We start from the raw sequence: 22,332 nt of genomic DNA on the forward strand, positions 1-22,332 counted from the left end.
GCGAAAGCACTCGTGTATTATCTTGCCAAAATATTAAAATAAATAACATATAAATATCACGACGTTTATATCGCAACACAAGCGGTCGTCCTCAGGCGGAAAATAATAATCCAGCAATGGAACTGCTGAACCAGGAAGAACACTGGTTCCGCAGTTACACTAAAATATAAAAAGTATATTCTGCTTTTGGGAAATGTGACCAGGAAGAACACTGGTTCAGCAGTTCCACTGCTGGATTATTTTTTCCGCCTGCGGACGACCGCTTGTGTTGCGATCGAAACGTGATATATTATTTTTTATTTTATTTTCTACCTATGTGACTTCACCGAAAGAACCAAAGAGTATGGATTTCTGCAGTCACGAAAGCTTCAAATCAAGATTAAAATATAAAAAGTATATTCTGCTTTTGGGAAATGTGGCCCAAGTGACAAAAAGAAGACACCATCTCTACCCGCCAGAGAAACACGTGTCGCGCCGATGTTGACTTGTGAGCAAACTCGCGTCCGACTTGCTTCAATAAGTTACCGCTATGGTGGCACGTGTGCATTACTGTGAAGGTTCCGTGCAATTTTTGCGACCTCGAAAACGACTCCCAAGTGCAACCAATTAGCTTTCGTGTGAGACACTCGGTGCAACACGGGGGGGGGGGGGTGGGGTGGAGAGAGCGACTGCTGGCCGGAGTGATGCACGACAACCACAGCGCCAAGCGGGAGACGAAACGTGGCCGTGGCTCCTCCGCCACACAGCTGTGTCCCGCACCATTCCTCGTGCCGAAATGGTGACGAGCAAGCGCTCCAGAGAGAGACCCCCCATCTCTTCAATCTCGGGTGGCCGAGGTCTGTTTCATTGGTGTGAGTTGTGTACAGGTCCTGTTTCTACATTGGCAGCTTTGAAGCGTATCTTTTTAACAAGCAACAACACATTCTGAAAGATGGTCTTCAGCTATACTGGAGCACTTATAAGTGAACACTGCTTTGAGCCTCGCTTATGTATGCATTGCTTGGCCAGGAGGGCTTTGATACATTAGCTAGGCGGTGGTGGTGCACGTGGCCTGTAATCCAGCACTGGAAGGGTGGATTTTATAAAATGTTAAACTCCCCGTGGCTGTCGAGGTGCAACACCGTGGCTCGCCTGGAGAATGCAGTACGTCTGTATGTTGAATTTCTCTTGCACTGGACGTAGCCAACCACGATTGCAGGTACACAAAAAATGTGGACCCCACCTTTTCCACTATGAGACCTCCTTTACCAGTGGCAAAATATAGTGATAGGTTTTTACCCTTTCAACTGGTACAAAAACTGACACCTTTATACAAGGCATCATGTTTGCAATAACCACAACACAAGCATTTTGACTGCTTGTGTTGTGGTTATTGAAAACATGATGCCTTGTATAAAGGTGTCAGTTTTTGTACCAGTTGAAAGGGTAAAAACCTATCACTCCACCTTTTCCGTCTGCATGGGATTGAGCGTTTCCCCCTTTGCACACGTGAATTTTCTCCAGGTGATCTTGGTTCCTCCCACGCATATAAACTCGTCAATTGGCCGATAACACCTTCATATATAGAGGACAGCAAAGCTTGGGCAATTCACCCATTTGACTTCCCGCTTGCCTGGTTTCCTGCCCGCGCCTCGGTCAGTCTCTCTGCGGTGCATTACAAGTTGAGATTATTGTAACGAGTGTGATGCAGAGTTCTGGTTAATCTGGCGTTATGATAGGTCCATTTGTTATGCAACTCGATTTGGAATCAATCATTCTTTTCGTCTCATAAATACACGCTAAACATGTTTACAACCCTTTCCATTTTATTAACACTACATAGCATGAGCATTTTCAGGTTAAAATCGCTATAAACTTATAACAGCACTTTTGCAATGTACCGATGCTCACAAATCTAAACACTCTCTTCTTTGGTTTAGTCCACTAATCTCTCAACTGTTTTAAACCGTTTTTGTTACATCTAATACATTTCAGCAGCTATTTGTTTTAAACAATTCAGTGTCAGATCTTCAAGGCTAATTTGTTTAAATACAGCAACAACACAACTGCCCAAGCCTTCGTAATGCATGCAGCAACAAGCCTTGGTAACTGTTGAAGTGTATATATAGTTTGTTAAAAATACATTCTAATGGCGAATGACTACTAAGTTAGCCAAGGAGCCAAAATTAAACGTGTTAAGGAGATGCAGGCACGGAAGTTTACAAAAGCAATTTTGTGTGCAATGCTGTAATACTATAAACTATTCCACTGCAGAAATACTCAAAGACTGCCATCGTTTAATCTAACATGCATAACAAAACTTACAAAACAAAACCCCCAACTTTGTGAAAGAAAACATAATCCAGGATACATGCATATGGCCCACAGGTGATGTTATTTAAATCGCGCAAGGTTTCCGTATTTCGCGTTTAAAGAGAAAGTTACCATTTATTCGTGGTTCTGAAAAGCATGCAACTCCTAAAGCAACAACACATTTCTGTAAATATAGAGTCATAAAAATGATAACCTACAATCTCTTTTCGCCTAAGCAGCTGTTTGTAGTGGTGATATTTGCTTACGTAACAAACCAAAAAAAGTGTGAGCACTTATAAATTTGTAGTCTGGCCTGGATAACAACAAAGTTGGAACAGAGAAAATAGTTAACAGGGTAATCCAAAAAATAACTGGAAGCAACATGCTCAAAAATTTGCCCACAACATTGATATTTGTATTACTATATGGAGTAAACTTTCAACCTTGTTAAAAATGAAATTTTAAATTTAAAAAAATTAAAAGGCCAACCGTACTCAAAAGTACACGATTTGGTGTGCAAGCTAACAAAGCAGAGTTTCAAACCCGTGGACATTCAGTGCTAATGTAAGTGTAAAACAACAAGCCACATTAGTTATATCGCATCTCCCATGACCACTTTAACCACATTTTCTCCAATAAACTCCCCATCTTGGACCTTTAAAAAAAGAAAAAAACTAATCGAAAACGGGACGTCAGGCCTTAGCGGCGGCTAAAGCTTGTGGAGGTGTACGAAGACGGCGAGAGGAAGGTGGACGACGTCCCGGTCCCCGTGGCGTCAAAGCTTCCCCGGCGCGACCCCGGGCGCGACCCCGAGCGCGACCCGAAGCCGGAGCTCGGCGTGCTGGCGCTGTAACGGCTCGTCAGCCCCGAGGCCTCCAGCAATCGTACGCCCGTCTCCTCGTCTGTCATGGAGCGGTCCAGGGCATCTTTGAACGTGATCCGCGCCTTGGTCTTGGGGCACACCAGGTATTTGAGGTGTGAATTGACGTCACGGATCTTCTTGGCGGTGTAGTTGTCCACGATGCCCTTCTCGACCGCTTCGTCGAGCTGAATCCGCTCGGGTTTCCCCGAATCGATGATGCCGCCGGTGAGGTATTGCACTTCAAAGATGCGTGTTCCTGCCTCCTGGAACAGGAGGCCTTTCTTCATGGCTTGGCCGGTGTGGAATATAGCCTTGGTCCTCAGGTCTTCAAATCCATTGTAGGCTTTGTTGGCTTGATTCAGCTTATCAGCCATGTACTTATCTAAGAGTCCCTGGGTTACAGCTTCCGGGATGCTGCACCGTCCTCCTGTGGCTGGGTTGATGATCCCACCCGTACAAGCCTGGGCTTCTAACAGCCTCTGTCCCGTGATGGTGTCTACAAGGTTGCGGCGAATGGCTTCAGTGATGGAGATTTTCTCGAACTTCTGAAGATCCAAAATGCCTCCAATTGGCACCGTCTCCTCTGTGGGGTCACTCCAGGGAACCGATGGTGCTTTTGAGCCTGCCTGAGGGCTTGCAGGAACCGAGGATGCTCCAAAGGAGGAGGAGCGTGAACGAGAGCCACTTGACGTGCCGGACAACTGGTCCCCGAGCTCAAATATCGTCATTTTTCCCGATCTGTAGAGCTGAACAGTCTGTTCGTTAATGACACCTTCAGCCAGTGACTCGTCGATACTGAACTGTCTTCCCGACTTTCGGTCCACCAGAAGCGATGTAGTGACGCCATCTGAAGATGTGATGGTGATCTCTTCCCACTCGCTTTCTTGAGCCGATAGCTGTAGGTATGTAGGCTGGTCTATGAGACCCTTCATGTAGGCCTCGTACACCGTCATTTCCTTGCCGGTGTCTGGGTCGACAACTATGATTTTCCGTTTACGTACGGACGACTTGGACGACATCTTGCGTTCAGGCTTTTTGTCTTTCAGCATCAGGAGATAGAGGCCAGAAGAATCTTTAGAGCAGCGTTGCAGAAGTTCCATGTACGTCAGATTCTCCTCAGTGTTGGGGTCAAAGAAGCCCTTGGTGTCATCACTTGGATCGAGCAAGATTTGATTCATTTCTTCATCGAACAGGCCTCGTTTGTACGCTAGCTCCACAGGGATTCTGTGACTCGCATGCGGATCAATGATTCCTCCCGTGGCAATCTGCGCTTCCAGTAGGCGGATTCCATGATTTTTCACAATCATCTGCTTTTTCATGGCTTGGAATATTGATATTTTCTGATCTGTGTATGGATCTTTGTATCCCGTGACTGCACGCTCGGCAGAGAGAAGTTTGTCCTTGAATTCTTCTCCAACAACTCCCAATTTGATAGCTTCCTCAACCAGTAGTTTTTGTTTCTTGACTGGATCAATGATGTATCCCGTGGCTGCCTGTGCCTCAAGCAGCTCAAAAGCAGTGCCAGGTCTGATAAGCCCTCGTTTCATGGCCGCATATATGGAAAGTATCTCCTTGGTGCGGTCCACAAATACGCCGGCGATGCTGCTTGTGCCCTCCAGGAACACTTTAAGCGATTCACTTACTTCATTCACGCTCACAGAGCCATCGTTGAGTTTGCTCGCGGTCGTCTCGTTTATTAGTCCGGAGTCCATCAACTCACTTATGGTCACTTGCCGCCTGAATCCTTTAAACGTGATTGGTGACTTTTTGATTTCCTTCTCTCTTCTCTCAATTATCTCAATAATTATGATTATGAGAACTTGCAGTGTTATTTTGCCCGATCGGTAATCTTGGATCAGTTGCTTCTTCTTTTCGCTGTCAATGAGATCGGTCTGGAAGAGTTCTTGAATTGTAACCTTTTTACCAGAAAACTTCCCCACTGGTACGTCCACTGTAGTGTTACTGAAGTTTTGTGTTGCCTGCTCCTCTGAAAAAACGTACTTCTCCTTTGATGAAATTCCCTTTCCTGTGCTTGTAATGATTTCAATGATCAAAATAATGAGCTGCTGCTGCGTGATTTTGCCTGATCTGTAATCTTCCATGAGCTGTTTTTTCTTGCTTTCTTCAATGGCATCACTGGCAAACAATTCCTGCACAGTTACCTTTTTGTTAGAAAACGTCTTTGAAGGTAGCTCAATTGAAATTGACTTTAAGTCTGCTTCTACTTGTGCCACTGTTAAAACTTTTCTGGCAGACTTGGAATCACTGGGCTCCTCCTTAGCTTCTTGGACCACAACCGCTGGCACTTTCGTCACCGCCACCTCTTCACGAGATACCTGCTGTCCTTCCTTCTTATGAATAATTTCAATGATTATGATCAGGAGTTGCTCAATTGTTATCTTTCCGGACCTCAACTCGTTCATCAGCTGCTGCTTCTTGCCAGGATCTATCAACCCACTGTCCAAAACGTCCTGAACTGATGGCTTCTTGCCAGCAAACCTTCCAAAAGAGACATCAATTGAGGTTTTCTTGAGATGTTCCACAATCTCCTGTGGAGACGCACCCTGCACACTCGATGTTTGCACAACTGTTGACGTGACAACAGTTTGTTTTGACACAGATAATAAACTTTCTGTCTCTCCCATTGCAAGTGATTCTGGGGTCATCTGCTTGATCATAACCTTATGTTTGGAACCTTCACTTTCTTTTGTCTGAATAATTTCAATGATGATTAGCAACAGCTGCTCAAGATTTATTTTTCCAGATTTGTAATCGTTAATCAGCTGGTTTTTCTTCTCTTCGTCAATTTCCCCACTGTCTAGAACTTCAAGAAGGGAAATCTTTTGGCCAGAAAACTTCCCAATGGGTAAAGTTACTGTTGTCCTTTGAAGACTCTGCACAATATTTTCTTCTGCACTGGCAGAATGTGGATATTGTGCTGTTTCTGAAACATGTTTTTCAGCGGTTACTGTTTTAAATGATATTTTTTGGCCGGTTTGCCCCAGTTCTTTCTTCTGCACAATGTCAAAGATGGCCATGAGTAGGTTTTGAATGTCAATTTTTCCAGATTTATAGTCATCCAAGAGTTTCTGCTTTTCATCTGTTTCCAATACACCACTTTCCAAAATATCCATGATCGTCATCTTTTTCCCAGCAAATCTTCCGACAGGTAAATCAACTGTAGTTCTCTTCAGCATCTCCATAACATCTTCCCCTGTGGATGAATCATCTTTTCTGGTTGTTGTCACCACTGTCTTCCTAACAACAGTTTGTGTTGACCTTGGGTCGGCAGTCTCTTCGGGAGTATACTTTTCAGCAGTTACCTTCTTAAGCACAACTTTATGCCCAGTCTCCCCCAGTTCCTTAGCCTGAATTATCTCAATGATGTAAACCAGAAGTTCCTGAAGAGTAATTTTTCCAGTTTTGTAATTATCTATAAGTTCTTGCCTTTTAACATCATCGATCTCTCCACTGTCTAAAATATCCTGGAGTGACATACTTTTATTGGAAAACCGTCCAACTGGTAACTTAACGGTAGTCCTGGAAAGACTTTCCAAAACTTCTTGTTCTGGAGAGAGACCCTCTTTTCTTGTTGTTGTCACCCTTGATGGAGAGGTAGGGTCCACTATTTCTGATGAACTGGATTTTTCAGCTGTGACTTTTTTCACTGTTACTTTAGGCCCAGACACGCCGCTTTCTTTAGCTTGAATAAACTCAATCATCAAAACAAGCAGCTGTTCTAAGGTAATTTTGCCAGATTTGTAGTTGTCAATGAGTTCCTTCCTTTTCATATCGTCAATTTCTCCACCATCTAATATCTCTTGAAGTGACATCTTTTTTCCAGCAAATTTTCCAATTGGCAAATCAATGGTTGTTCTCTTCAGTGTCTCTAATGCATCTTCTGGGGATGAACTATCTGCTCTGGTTGTCGTCACCACCGTCTTCTTGATGACAGTTTGTGACTCACTTGAACTGGATTCACCATTATCTTCTGGAGAATGCTTTTCCGCAGTGACTTTCTTCACAACCACTTTGTGCCCAGTCCCTCCAAGTTCTTTTTCCTGGATAATTTCAATGATTAAGACCAACAGCTGCTCCAGTGTGATCTTCCCAATCTTGTAATCGTTTATGAGTTCCTTCTTCTTTGCATCCTCAATTTCACCACCATCCAAAATCTCCTGGAGTGACATACTTTTATCAGAATACTTCCCAATTGGCAATTTCACTGTTGTTCTAGACAGGCTCTCCAAAGCTTCTTGTTCTGGAGATAGTCCTTCCTGTCTTCTAGTTGTCACAACTGTTTTGGTGACCACCGATGTCCTGGATGCAGTGGTAGGCTCATCCACATCTGCTGAACCTGTTGACCCCATAGTTACTTTCTTCACTGTCACTTTAGGCCCAGCCGCACCACTTTCCTTAGCCTGAATAATCTCAATGATGAAAACAAGCAGCTGTTCAAGATTTATCTTCCCTTTTTTGTAATCTTCCATGAGCTCCTTCCTCTTGTCCTCATCAATCTCTCCACCATCTAAGATCTCCTGAAGTGACATCTTTTTCCCAGCAAACTTTCCGATTGGCAAATCAATGGTTGTTCTCTTCAAAGTGTCTAATGCATCTTCCTCAGGAGATGAACCAGCCTTACTGGTCGTCGTCACCACCGTCTTCTTGATGACAGTTTGAGTTGCACTCGAACTGGATTCACCATTATCTTCTGGGGTTTGCTTTTCCGCAGTGACTTTCTTCACAACCACTTTGTGCCCAGTCCCTCCAAGTTCTTTTTCCTGGATAATTTCAATGATTAAGACCAACAGCTGCTCCAGTGTGATCTTCCCAATCTTGTAATCGTCTATGAGTTCCTTCTTCTTTGCATCCTCAATTTCACCACCATCCAAAATCTCCTGGAGTGACATACTTTTATCAGAATACTTCCCAATTGGCAATTTCACCGTTGTTCTAGCCAGGCTCTCCAAAGCTTCTTGTTCTGGAGATAGTCCTTCCTGTCTTCTAGTTGTCACAACTGTTTTGGTGACCACTGATCTTGATGTAGAGGTAGGCTCATCCACATCTGCTGAATCAGACAGTTCTGATGTCACCTTTTTTACCACGATTTTAGGCTGTGCTGTGCCACTTTCTTTGGCCTGAATAATCTCAATGATGAAAACAAGCAGCTGTTCCAGATTTATCTTCCCTTTTTTGTAATCTTCCATGAGCTCCTTCCTCTTGTCCTCATCAATCTCTCCACCATCTAAGATCTCCTGAAGTGACATCTTTTTCCCAGCAAACTTTCCGATTGGCAAATCTATGGTTGTTCTCTTAAGGGTCTCCAGTGCTTCTTCCGGAGATGAACCAGCCTTACTGGTCGTCGTCACCACCATCTTCTTCATGACAGTTTGAGTTGCACTTGAACTGGATTCACCATTATCTTCTGGAGAATGCTTTTCCGCAGTGACTTTCTTCACAACCACTTTGTGCCCAGTCCCTCCAAGTTCTTTTGCCTGGATAATTTCAATGATTAAGACCAACAGCTGCTCCAGTGTGATCTTCCCAAGCTTGTAATCGTCTATGAGTTCCTTCTTCTTTGCATCCTCAATTTCACCACCATCTAAAATCTCCTGGAGTGACATACTTTTATCAGAATACTTCCCAATTGGCAATTTCACCGTTGTTCTAGATAGGCTCTCCAACGCTTCTTGTTCTGGAGATAGTCCTTCATGTCTTCTAGTTGTCACAACTGTTTTGGTGACCACTGATCTTGATGTAGAGGTAGGCTCATTCACATCTGCTGAATCAGACAGTTCTGATGTCACCTTTTTTACCACAATTTTAGGCTGTGCTGTGCCACTCTCTTTGGCCTGAATAATCTCAATGATGAAAACAAGCAGCTGTTCCAGATTTATCTTCCCTTTTTTGTAATCTTCCATGAGCTCCTTCCTCTTGTCCTCATCAATCTCTCCACCATCTAAGATCTCCTGAAGTGACATCTTTTTCCCAGCAAACTTTCCGATTGGCAAATCTATGGTTGTTCTCTTAAGGGTCTCCAGTGCTTCTTCCGGAGATGAACCAGCCTTACTGGTCGTCGTCACCACCATCTTCTTCATAACAGTTTGAGTTGCACTTGAACTGGATTCACCATTATCTTCTGGGGTTTGCTTTTCCGCAGTGACTTTCTTCACAACCACTTTGTGCCCAGTCCCTCCAAGTTCTTTTTCCTGGATAATTTCAATGATTAGGACCAACAGCTGCTCCAGTGTGATCTTCCCAATCTTGTAATCGTTTATGAGTTCCTTCTTCTTTGCATCCTCAATTTCACCACCATCCAAAATCTCCTGGAGTGACATACTTTTATCAGAATACTTTCCAATTGGCAATTTCACTGTTGTTCTAGCCAGGCTCTCCAAAGCTTCTTGTTCTGGAGATAGTCCTTCCCTTCTTGTTGTTGTCACAACTGTTTTGGTAACTAATGATGTCACGGATGAAGATGCTGCTTTGCCCGCTTCCTCAGGCAAACGTTTTAGTAAAACTTTTTCTCCTGCTTTACCACCTTCCTTGGCTTGGATGATCTCAATGATAAAGAAGAGAAGCTGTTCAAGGGTTATTTTTCCAGATGTGTAGTCATTCATGAGTTGTTCCTTCTTGTCATCTTCAATTACGTCACTCTCCAAAATCTCCTGGAGTGAGGGATTTTTCCCAGCAAATTTTCCAAAAGGCAAATCGATTGTTGTCTGCCTCAAGGGTTCAGTTGTTTCTGCTGATGCACCCTCCTTTCTTGTGGATGTTACAACTGTCTTAGTGACAAGTGGAGTGTGTTTTTGCAAAGGTGTATCAATTTCGGTTACATCAAGGTCTTGTTTCTTCATCTCCTGTGTGCCTACCTCTTTAGCTTGTACATACTCAATCACAAAGAACAGCAACTGTTCTAGGGTTATTTTCCCAGAGCTATAATCTTCAGTCAATGCATTTTTCTTGTCGGCATCAATCAAGTCACTTTCAAAAATGTCTTTGATTGATGCTTTTTTTCCAGCGAACATTCCAAATGGTAGTTCAACTGTTGTCTTCTCAAAGCTCATTGATAGATCTTGCTTTGGGGATTTCAGTCGAGAGGCAGGCTCAGTGGTCTTGGCCTTAATCTTTCCTGGCATTGACTTCCTCTGCACAATTTCTATGATTAAAATATAAAGCTCTTGCAGGGTAATTTTGCCCAATTTGTAATCCTCTATCAATTGCTGCTTTTTGTCACTCTCCACCAAATCACTATCTAGCACGTCCAGCAGGGAGGCATTCTTACCAGCAAATTGTTCAAACGGAAGTTCAACGGCCATGTTTTTTAAGTCTTCTAATACCCTTTGATCTGCAATTATAGTTACAGGTTTTTCATGCTCCACTTTTTGTGGAGTCGTTTTTTGCTGTAGAACTGGCTGCTGGGAAGCCTTCAGTGCTTTGTCTTGTACATCTTCAGCATTCTCAATTATTTCAATGATATACAGTATCAGTTGTTCCTTACTTATTTTACCCAATTTGTAGTCCTCCAAAAGTTTATTTTTCTTTTCATCTGCAATCAAGCCACTTAGGAAAATATCATCAAGTGAAGGATTTTTGCCAGCAAACCTTCCAAAATTAATATTAACTGTTGTCTTTACAAGTTTCGCTGGATCTTCGACATTTGGCAACAGAGATTCTGTGGGATGTTTTCCTTGAGCCGCGACGGTAACAGCTTCATTCCGAGCAGGACGTTTGTGTTTTGGTTTCTGCTGTTCACTTTCAGCTGTTGTAATGAATTCAATTATGTACAAAATTAGTTGATCTTTGCTAATCTTTCCCGACTTGTAATCTTCCAGCAACTTGTTTTTCTTTTCTTCTGCAATCAAGCCACTTTGGAAGAGCTCATCGAGGGATGGGTTTTTACCAGCAAATCTCCCGAGCTGGATGCTAACTGTCGTCTTTTTAAGGGCCTCCACGTCTTCCTGCTTTTCAGCTTTGGGGACTGATGCAGCCGCAAGTTTTTGAGCTTCATCTGTGGCCTTGGCAACTTCTTTCTGGGTGGGAACCTTCTTCTCTGGTCTCTTTCCTTTTTTCTCTTTTATTGGAAGAAGAGTGAGACCGGTGTCTGGGTCGATAATGCAACGCTGCATTTGTTCCATGTACGTCAGATTTTCTTCTGTGTTGGGATCAAAAAAGCCTTTGGTGTCATCGCTGGGGTCAGATAATATCTGGTTCATTTCCTCATCAAAGAGTCCTCTCTTGTACGCCGCTTCCACGGGAAGTCTATGGCTGGCCTGGGGGTCAATGATACCTCCTGTGGCGATCTGGGCTTCAAGGAGTCGAATTCCGTGGGCTTTTAATATTAATTCTTTTTTCATTGCCTGAAACAAGGACAATGTCTCTTTGGAAAAGGGATCCTTGTATCCTGTCACTGCGCGCTCTGCAGAGAGAAGTTTGTCTTGGTACTCTTCACCCACTACTCCTTTCTGAACAGCTTCTTCAACGGACAATTTCTGATCTTTCACCGGATCTATGATGAAGCCACTAGCTGCTTGTGCTTCTAACAATACAAGCCCCGTTCCAAGTTTGATCAACTTTTTCTTTAAGCCATCGTACAGAGACATCTTTTCTTTAGTTTTCTCAATGTATAAACCCGCAATGGCATTACTGCCACCAAGATACTTTCTGACTTGTTTTTGAACGTCGTCCTTTGTAATGAGACCATCTGCAAGCTGATTGGCAACATCTTCCTTGAGCACTCCTGATTTGACCAGATTATCGACTGTCACATCAGTGCGAATACCATGGAATGTGATGGCCTTCTTTGTCTTTTCTCTTTCGTTTAGACGAATTATTTCGATGATCAATAACATCAGCTGTTCAAGGGTAATTTTTCCAGTTTTATAGTCTATCATCAATTGTTTTTTCTTGTCTTCTTCTACAAGGTCACTGTCAAAAATGTCCTGTAATGTGTATTTTTTTCCAGCAAACTTTCCAAATGGCAAATCAACTGTTGTTTTCTTCAACCGTTCAATGGCCTGCAGTTCTTCTGCCGGAACTTTTGTTGGCTTTAGAGGCACACCATCAGGTAGAACGCTCTGTACCGTTTCAGCTGCTTTTAGGACTGGCTTTTCACTTGTCTCTTCTGGTTTGTGCTGTTCACTCTCAGCGGTTGTAATGAATTCAATTATGTACAAAATGAGTTGGTCTTTGCTTATCCTGCCTGACTTATAATCCTCCAACAATTTATTTCTCTTTTCTTCTGCAATCAAGCCGCTTTGTAACAGCTCATTTATTGATGGATTTTTTCCAGAAAATCTCCCAACCTGGATGCTAACTGTCGTCTTTTTAAGGGCCTCAACGTCTTCCTGCTTTTCAGCTTTGGGGACTGATGCAGCCGCAAGTTTTTGAGCTTCATCTGTGGCCTTGGCAACTTCTTTCTGGGTGGGAACCTTCTTCTCTGGTCTCTTTCCTTTTTTCTCTTTTATTGGAAGAAGAGTGAGACCGGTGTCTGGGTCGATGATGCAACGCTGCATTTGTTCCATGTATGTCAGATTTTCTTCTGTGTTGGGATCAAAAAAGCCTTTGGTGTCATCGCTGGGGTCAGATAATATCTGGTTCATTTCCTCATCAAAGAGTCCTCTCTTGTACGCCACTTCCACGGGAAGTCTATGGCTGGCCTGGGGGTCGATGATGCCTCCTGTGGCGATCTGGGCTTCAAGGAGTCGAATTCCGTGGGCTTGTAATATTAATTCTTTTTTCATTGCCTGAAACAAGGACAATGTCTCTTTGGAAAAGGGATCCTTGTATCCTGTCACTGCACGCTCGGCAGAGAGAAGTTTAGCTTGGTACTCTTTACCCACAACTCCTTTCTGAACAGCTTCTTCAACAGACAATTTCTGATCTTTCACTGGATCTATGATGAAGCCACTGGCTGCTTGTGCTTCTAACAATACAAGCCCCGTTCCAGGTTTGATCAACTTTTTCTTTAAGCCATCGTACAGCGACATCTTTTCTTTAGTTTTCTCAATGTATAAACCCGCAATGGCATTACTGCCACCAAGATACTTTCTGACTTGCTTTTGAACATCGTCCTTTGTAATGAGACCATCTGCAAGCTGATTGGCAACATCTTCTTTGAGCACTCCTGATTTGACCAGATTATCGACTGTCACATCAGTGCGAATACCATGGAATGTGATGGCCTTCTTTGTCTTTTCTCTTTCGTTTAGACGAATTATTTCAATGATCAATAACATCAGCTGTTTAAGGGTAATTTTTCCAGTTTTATAGTCTATCATCAACTGTTTTTTCTTGTCTTCATCTACAAGGTCACTGTCAAAAATGTCCTGTAATGTGTATTTTTTTCCAGCAAACTTTCCAAATGGCAAATCAACAGTTGTTTTCTTCAACCGTTCAATGGCCTGCAGTTCTTCTGCCGGAACTTTTGTTGGCTTTAGTGGCACACCATCAGGTAGAACGCTCTGTACCGTTTCAGCTGCTTTTAGGACTGGCTCCTCACTTGCCTCTTCTGGTTTGTGCTGTTCACTCTCAGCTGTTGTAATGAATTCAATTATGTACAAAATGAGTTGGTCTTTGCTTATCCTGCCCGATTTGTAATCTTCTAGCAACTTGTTTTTCTTTTCTTCTGCAATCAAGCCGCTTTGGAAGAGCTCATCGAGGGATGGGTTTTTACCAGCAAATCTCCCGAGCTGGATGCTAACTGTCGTCTTTTTAAGGGCCTCCACGTTTTCTTGCCTTTCAGCTTTGGGGACTGGTGCAGCTGCAAGTTTTTGGGCTTCATCTGTGGCCTTGGCAACATCCTTCTTCTTTTCTTTCTGTTGAATTATATCAATAATCAAGACAATCAGTTGTTCTTTGGGTATTTTGCCGGCTTTGAAGTCCATCAATAACCATTCTTTGTTCTTTTTGTCTATGAGGCCACTGTCAAAAATGTCTTGCAATGTATATTTTTTACCAGCAAATTTGCCAAATGGCAAGTCAACATTTGTTTTCCTCAAGGTTTCAACTGCTTGCTGATCTGATAATAATGCTCCTTCAGGGACCTGTGTTGGCTTTAGTGGTTCGCTATCAGGTAGATCACTCTCCACCTTTTCTGCTGATTTTAGAACTGGCTCATCAATTGGTTTCTGCTGTTCACTTTCAGTAATGAATTCAATTATGTACAGAATGAGTTGCTCTTTGCTTATCCTGCCTGACTTGTAGTCCTCCAACAATTTGTTTCGCTTTTCTTCTGCAATCAAGCCACTTTGGAAGAGCTCATTTAGTGATGGATTTTCTCCAGCAAATCTCCCAAGCTGGATGTTAACTGTCGTCTTCTTGAGGGCCTCCACATCTTCTTGTTTTACAGCTTTGGGGACTGGTGCAGCCGCAAGTTTTTTAGCTTCATCTGTGGCCTTGGCCACTTCTTTCTGGGTGGGAACCTTCTTCTCTGCTTTCTTTCCTTTTTTCTCTTTTATTGGAAGAAGCGTGAGACCGGTGACTGGGTCGATGATGCAACGCTGCATTTGTTCCATGTACGTCAGATTTTCTTCTGTGTTGGGATCAAAAAAGCCTTTGGTGTCATCGCTGGGGTCAGATAATATCTGGTTCATTTCCTCATCAAAGAGTCCTCTCTTGTACGCCGCTTCCACGGGAAGTCTATGGCTGGCCTGGGGGTCAATGATGCCTCCTGTAGCAATCTGGGCTTCAAGGAGTCGAATTCCATGTTGTTTTAAAATCTGTTTATTTTGCATGGCCTGAAACACAGAAAATGTTGCACCAGAGAATTTATCCTTGTATCCTGTCACTGCACGCTCTGCAGAAAGAAGCTTGTCTTTGTATTCTGGACCCACGACTCCTTTCTGAACAGCTTCTTCAACAGACAATTTCTCATTCTTCACTGGATCTATGATAAATCCACTAGCTGCTTGTGCTTCTAACAATACAAGCCCCGTTCCAGTTTTGATCAAATTTCTCTTGAAGCCATCATACAAAGAAATTGTTTCCTTTGTTCCCTCAACATACAGACCTGCAATTGCACTACTACCCCCGAGATAACCTCCAACTTGCTTTTGAACTTCATCCTGTGTAATAAGACCATCTGCAAGCTGATTGGCAACGTCTTCTTTCAGCAAACCAGATCTGACCAGCTCATCGACTGTCACATCAGTGCGAATACCATGGAATGTGATGGACTTCTTTGTCTTTTCCCTTTCTTTCAGACGAATTATTTCAATGATGAATATCATTAGCTCCTCCAGTGAAATTTTTCCAGACTTGTAGTCTCTCATCAGCTGGTCCTTCTTGTGCTTATCAATGAGGTCCCCGTCAAATATCTCTTGCAATGTGTACTTTTTGCCAGCTAAACTTCCAAATGGTAAGTCCAAAGTTGTCTTTTTTAGATTTTCCACGGCCAGTTCTTCAGAGGAAATGTGCGGACCCTCCTTTTGCGGAACCCCAACCGCTGGTGTAGGTACATCTGGCCTCAGCTCAGTCTGTGGGATGGTTTTGTCCGTTTCTTTTTCTGGCTTTCGTTGACTCGCCTCAGCTTGCTGAATTATTTGCACAATGTACATTATTAATTGCTCCATGGTGATATTCCCAAGCTTGTAGTCCTCTAACAGTTGTTTTTTCTGTCCTTCATTGACCAAGCCACTTTTGAATATGTCTTCAATGGATGGCTTCTTCCCAGCAAATCTTCCGAAGTGAATGTCAATTGTGGTTTTAAGACTCTCAGCTATCTGTTGCTCTGCAGGCTCTGGAATTGGAGCCGATTCATATTTTTGTGGTTTTCTCTTGAATTGTATTATCTCAATGATGTAAATAATTAGTTGTTCGAATGTAATCTTTCCTAACTTATAGTCCTCGACCAATTTCTTCTTGTTGTCTTCATCAATCATACCACTTTGGAAGATTTCTGCAATTGATAACTTTTTGTCACCGTGTCCTCCAAAAGGAAGTTCAACTGTTGCTTTCTGGAAGTTTTCTGAAAGCTGCTTTTCCGATATAACTGCATGTTCTAATTTCTTAGCAGGAACAGGTGCAACGGCATCTTCAACTTTCTCCTTGACTGCCTCTTCTCTAGCCTTCTGGTCTTCTCGTCTTTTAATGAACATTATAATCAGCTGAATCCACTCTTGAATCGTGATCTTACCCGATGTGAAATCTTTCATTAATCTGTCTTTGTCTTCATCTGAGATCAGGTCACTAGCAAATATCTCTTCCAAAGTCATTTTCTTTACAGGTGAGCCTTTTATTGTTATATCCACATTGGTTGTCTTTAGTGTTTCTTTAATGCTTTCATGTGTGGCAGTCTGGAGCTGCTGGGTCCCCTGTACAACTGCTTCGAGGGTGGCTTTGTCTCCAACATCTTTGACTTTATGGACTTTGAGTGGAAGCAGACATAGGCCTGTGTCTGGATCTGTTATGCAAGTTTTCATGAGCTGCAAGTAAGTAAGATTTTTGCTCGTGTTTGGATCAAAGAATCCCTTCGTGTCATCACTCGGATCCAATAAAGTGGCGTGCAATTTTTTATCAAAGAGGCCCCTTTTGTAGGCGACCTCAATAGGAAGTCTGTGGCTGTTCTGGGGATCAATTATTCCTCCCGTGGCAATTTGAGCTTCAAGAATACGGATTCCATGTTGCTTCAAGATAATTTCCTTCTCCATCGCTTCAAATAACGAGATGGTTTTTTTCGTGATCGGGTCCGTGTAACCCGTGACTGCGCGCTCTGCCAACTTTAGTTTCTCTTGATATTCTGGACTCACAAGACCCTTCTGGACAGCTTCATCTACAGACAGCTTCGTATTGTTGAGTGGATCAATCATAGAACCCGTCGCTGCTTGAGCCTCCAGCAATACCATTCCTGTCCCCAGAGTGAGCAGGTTCTTCTTTATTGCCACATCTATTGGCATTTTTTCTTTTGTGGCTTCGACATAGAGTCCTGCGATGCTTCTTCCACCCCCTAGATATTGTTCAATGGACGGTGAAACATCAGTCACTGACTTTGTCCCTTCTATGAGCTGCCCGGCTGTGTTTTCGTCGATGATTTCAGATTCTACGAGCTCTTCAAGTGTAACTTCCTGGCGAAGGCCACTGAATGTAATCTCTTTTTTCTTACGCTCCTTCTCCTTTTGTTGGAGGAACTGAAGGATGTAGATGTAATACTCATCCATTGTTCTTTTCCCAGACTGGAAGTCAACCAGGAACATTTTCTTCTCTTCATCGGTGAAGTAATTTGAGTGTAGGAGTTCCCATATTGTCCAGTGGCGGCCTTTGAAAGTCTGCGGTACTTTTGCATCCTTCAATGTCTCTTCAAGTTTCTCCTCTTGAGTCTGACTGTTCAGCTGTGCTGTAGCCTGAAAAGCAAAACCAAAAAATGTTTTTTGTTTATTTGTATCACACTGGCATCTGATATGGACTTTATTGTAAAAATATCTGGCGCAATGATGCATCGAATCATCCTAAGCTGATGATAAACACATCAAATGGCGCTGTGCAAGAATCCACGCTTTTTCAATGCGCATGTCGTACGTAGTGGTTCATGTGATCCCTGCAGCCCACCATAAAGGCTGCTTGCATTCACCACAATGTAAAAAAATAACCTATCGTTTAATCGAAAAGTAACAGTTCATCGCATAGCCATGGCAGGAGGGTGGTGAAGAGTTATGCCTGCATAATTAGCTTTGTTTGGCAAGTAATCAAAACTGGAGTTGTTTTTTTTACATCTGTCCTGACTTGCTAAACAAAGGCATGAATTTAATATAGTTATCACACTTTAATGATAAGTAATTTGGAATGTCGCATGACATTTATTTTTCACACTTGCATGATGTCGGTGCCGGGTGTAAACAATATCAGACTTGACCAGTGGCGCTAAGTGACGTACTGAGGATTTATTTACTAAGGTCTCAATGAGTGTCTTAAGATTCCTATGAATATTAATGTTCCTGTTTTTATAAGTTGTTATAGTCACACACAATCACACATGCAGAGTGAGTGCAACGGCCGCACCTGTTCAGCGTCTTGAATGCGCTTGAGGTCTTCGCTCAGGGAGCCCACTTGCTGCTTGGCATGGCCCAGTATTGTGCCGTATCTGCCCACCAGGTCTGACGTCTGAGATTGAAGATAAATGACATCAGGACACTCATGAAAGAAGTGCGCTGACAAACTGTCGGTGTGTACAACCCCTCAATATATATTTTTAAAGCAGTTATATTCATGGGACCCACAAATAAAACACAGCAGAACGTTGACTGATAGACAAGGCCAAAAACTTGAAACTGGCAAAAGGGCCCCATAGATATCGCTGCTTAACCCATGCTATCAATGCTTTGGTCTTTGCCTTGTCCTTGTACTGGTCGCCTTTTTGTGGGCTTTGGTCCAGCCCTGGTGAGACAAAGCCATGAAAGCGGCTGTCTCTGGTGTTGGCCAATCAATATCAAGGACAGTGGAAATATTATCAAAGCGAATTTGTTTGCATTTTTGTACCACAAGTACACGTGGTGAATGCAGATTTGATGTCTTGTGTCTATTTGGTGTTTGAACACCTTAACACTATGGGACCTTATTGCCAGTTTAAAAGTGATTAAAATATAAGATTAGGCTTTTCCCTTTCTGGAAATAAAAGGGTTGTGTTAAGATGTTCAAACACCTGCATTAGCCACACGAACTTGTGGAAACACATGAAAAAATACATCTTGTGATAATATACATGATCTTTTAAACCAATTGGCCTACACCAGAAAGAGCCTTCTTTTATGGCCTTGTATCACCAGTGTTAGACTTGAGGCAAAACATGCAAACAAACATGATCTGCATCAAGGCCTCCTTTGTCAGTACCAAAATATAATATTATTATATTGGCAAAGGAGGTCTAATGATGTAGATGCTCACCCCGAGCCCTCATTACTTTGATAGTGCATTGTCTTTGAGCTGTACGCCTTATGGCGTCCTCTGGTCGAGCACCAATTGGCTCAAAAGAAAGCCGTCCCTTGGTGTGGACCAATCAGTTTCAAGGACAATGCATATATTATCATAGTGTGTTTTTTGTTTGCATTTTGACTGCAAGTATTGTGGTTAATGCAGACATGAATCCTTGTAAAAAGGTTTCAGTTTTGTTGCCAGAAAAAGGGGAAAAACTCCTATTATTATTATTAAACATGATCTGCTCTATGACATGCTTAAGCGCTAACAATTCCCCATGCTGATTATGGACCCTTTGGAGATGCCTGAAGAGCGAGCGAATGCTGTTGTGTTTGTAATTTGTCAGCACGAATGCTCCGGAATGACGTCGTACCTCCTTGTTCAAATCGTCGGCCACGTTGGAGCCGGCCGGCCACTGCGCCGGTGTCTTCAGCTGCTTCTCGATGGAAGTCCGATACGCCGACACTCTCGTGTCGTATGTCTGTAGAAAGACAAAAACGTGCAAGCGTCAAACAACGTGCAGTCCTTCATCCAACCATGTCGGCAGGGGACCAGGGCGGTGACATGTGAGGTGCCAAAGTTATTGCGCTGCCAATATATTTAAATGGGGCGAGTTCTCAAGCGGGTTACGTGAATGATGCGACAAACCATTCAACTTGAGACTCAGCTGGCCGGGGAGGGAGTTTCTGGCCTGCCGAGTTTGAGCACATAGGTTCGAACCTGACCTTCGTGTGATCTGCGTGGGTGGCTCAGCAGCAGCAGAGCGAACGGCTCACATTCGGAAGGTTGCGAGTTGAAATTCTGGTTTGGGGGTTCGACTCGGTCCATAATGCTTCCCTCCGGGGTAGATACAAATAATAATTTTAATCGTACGGATTAGACTCACCCCTACCCTAGCGCAGCGGAATTTCTACCACTGGCTCACGGCGGTAAAAGGGGGGAAGAGTTAGCCACCTGAAACCACACGAAAATTCAAACGGGAAAAGCTGCAGTGGAATCTGGAATCTGCGGATAACCACGAGAAGCCCTCGAAGAGTCATACCTGCACGTGGGATGCACATTCTTCTGCACTCTTCCTGCACTCATCCACCTTCTTTTGCGCTTTCTCCAGCTCGTCAACCAGCACCTGCAGCACAAGCAGGCGTTACGGCACTGCCAACACAGCACCGCGCATTCCCAAACTTGCGACGTCCTGCAAATTCCGCCACTGCCGACGGCCTCGGGATGTGGTTGTCGTAAAATTTATTGATTAGCTCACAAGGGGCCTGGCCTGCTGAAGTAAGAGTCTGTGTGTCTGTCTGTGGAGAGGTGCACGTTTTCCAATGCGTGTATTCACAGGAGTTTATTCTGAGATAGTTACACTTGCAATCTATTTCACAAAACATATGAAGCACATACGAATAAACAACAATACAAAAAAGAATTCTGACCACTGATGATCAATGATGTCCGTTATGTGTTTAATGATTTTCCACTCTCAGAGATTTGATTACCTGTCATAATTTTGAATGATTCAATTAATTGATTAATCATGGGGAAAAATGCGTAGCGAAAGGTCAAACTATACTAAAACATGTTATTTACCAAGTAAAGTTCACTGAGCTATGAGCGAATTTTTTTAGAGGCGACCTGGCCACACATGATAGCTCATCGAAGTGGTTTATCATCACATGTGGGAACTTACAATAGCAGCCAAATAATCTAATGCGAAGAAAGATTCACACGTGTTCACGCGGACACCAAATATACAACGGGAATCGTCAGAGTCGGGATCGAACCCACGACCTCCTGCGAACCATGCGAGGGGACGTAACATCCACTCGCCACTGCGGCGCCCAAAAAACTGACCTTTTGTTGTTCCAGCAGCAGAGTGACGCTCTGGGAGTCTGGTTTATCTGCAGCGAGCAGCCCCTTCTGCTTCTCACCACTCCGCTCCAACAGCTGCACGAGCCAAAGATGGATCTCATGGAACTTAGCCGTTTTCTTGGACAGTGCCTCCAGGTCACCAAGCCTAGACGGTTGGACCAGGCAGAATAAACATCGTAAGCATCCCCATCATCATCATCATTATTGTTCCTGCACCTCCGATTAGCACGGTTGGCCCCAGGTCGCCCAGCCTAGGTGGTCGGACCACGCAGAATAAATACCACGAGTCTCCTCATCATTGTTCCCGAACTTCTGATTAGCACGGTTGCCTACGTACGGTGCGAAATGAAGTTCAACGTACATACATACATCATCACCCTCACTACCACCATCATCAGTACTACTATCATCGTCGTAACCGTCACATACACCGATTGCACAATAGGGCACACTTGTACACAAGAGGAAATTAGGGGTGCATCAAATACCAACTGAAATTCAAATGCTTACGAAACAGACGCAAATTAAAGTCAGTTTCAACCGTCACTTCCCTCATCACGCTGCATCATCTCCATTCGTTGTCGACATTTCTCCCATATCAATCCATCTCCTGTCCAATTCTCTTCCGAAAGCGAGCACCCCACCCCCGCCCTCCCCTTCCCCATCGGGCGAGCGCCAGCACCGAGGGACATCGTCGGGTTTTGCTTGTTGCCGCTGCCAGTCGCCCTCCGCTCACCTGGCGGCGAGCTCCGTCTGCAGCTGCTTGGCCCGGCCTCGGAGCCGAGCGTCGTGCTCCCTGTAGGAGGCGAGGTCGGGGTCCGCGTGGCCTCCTGCAGCCTGCGCCAGGGGGCCGTCCGCACCCTCGGCTCGCTGCAGCGCCGCCCCGGCTGCGTCCATCGCGGTCCCCAGCGGCTCCGCCGCGTCTGCGGCAAGGGCCTGCGGAGGGAAGAGCCGCACGCAGCGGAGATAAGAGATCGTACTCGGGAGGTGATAGCAGTGGTGGTGGGGAGCGGTGGTGGAGCGGTTAGCGCGGTGCGCTACGAATCTGGCGGACCCAGGTTCGATCACCGGTCACGGCCAACACCGGTGACGATTATCCGAACCGGTCCTGAGCCTCTCAAATGAGTACCTGGTGCGGTGTGTAAACGTCGCCACTTGGAGACAAAGGCGGCTGGGCGTCGTGCTGGCTACTCACCCCCTCGTGTGCTGTGTTGGCCTTCATAGGTGCTTCCTAACAGCACTTGCCCCTACAATCTGTTAAGGCTACACGGGGGATCTTTGTATTTGTTTGGAGGTGGTGGTGGAGGCGGTGGCACTAGAGGGGAGGGTTTGCTGCGGTGCCCGTTCGAAAAGCATGGTGAACGATGACAAAAGTGAACAGCAAGTGAAAATGTTTGGCGTAGGGG

General features: G+C 44.1%; 1 protein-coding gene across 4 annotated transcripts in view; it reads right to left on the minus strand.

The window, feature by feature from the left end:
* Nucleotides 1-1,445: 1,445 nt before the first annotated feature.
* Nucleotides 1,446-22,332, minus strand: part of LOC144938466 (epiplakin-like) — a 228,337-nt gene continuing 207,450 nt past the window's right edge. For all 4 annotated transcript variants that reach the window (XM_078866306.1, XM_078866305.1, XM_078866307.1 and 1 more), the window contains 6 exons: nt 21,663-21,862; nt 20,909-21,071; nt 20,103-20,186; nt 19,434-19,541; nt 18,149-18,250; nt 1,446-17,493 (listed from right to left, as the gene is read on the minus strand). In XM_078866306.1, the coding sequence (XP_078722432.1) occupies nt 2,992-17,493; nt 18,149-18,250; nt 19,434-19,541; nt 20,103-20,186; nt 20,909-21,071; nt 21,663-21,862 (15,159 nt within the window). In that variant the 3' untranslated portion in view covers nt 1,446-2,991. The remainder of the gene's footprint in view (nt 17,494-18,148; nt 18,251-19,433; nt 19,542-20,102; nt 20,187-20,908; nt 21,072-21,662; nt 21,863-22,332) is intronic.

This window comes from Lampetra fluviatilis, chromosome 22 (assembly GCF_964198595.1).
Source record: "Lampetra fluviatilis chromosome 22, kcLamFluv1.1, whole genome shotgun sequence".
Classification (NCBI taxonomy): Eukaryota; Metazoa; Chordata; class Hyperoartia; order Petromyzontiformes; family Petromyzontidae; genus Lampetra; species Lampetra fluviatilis.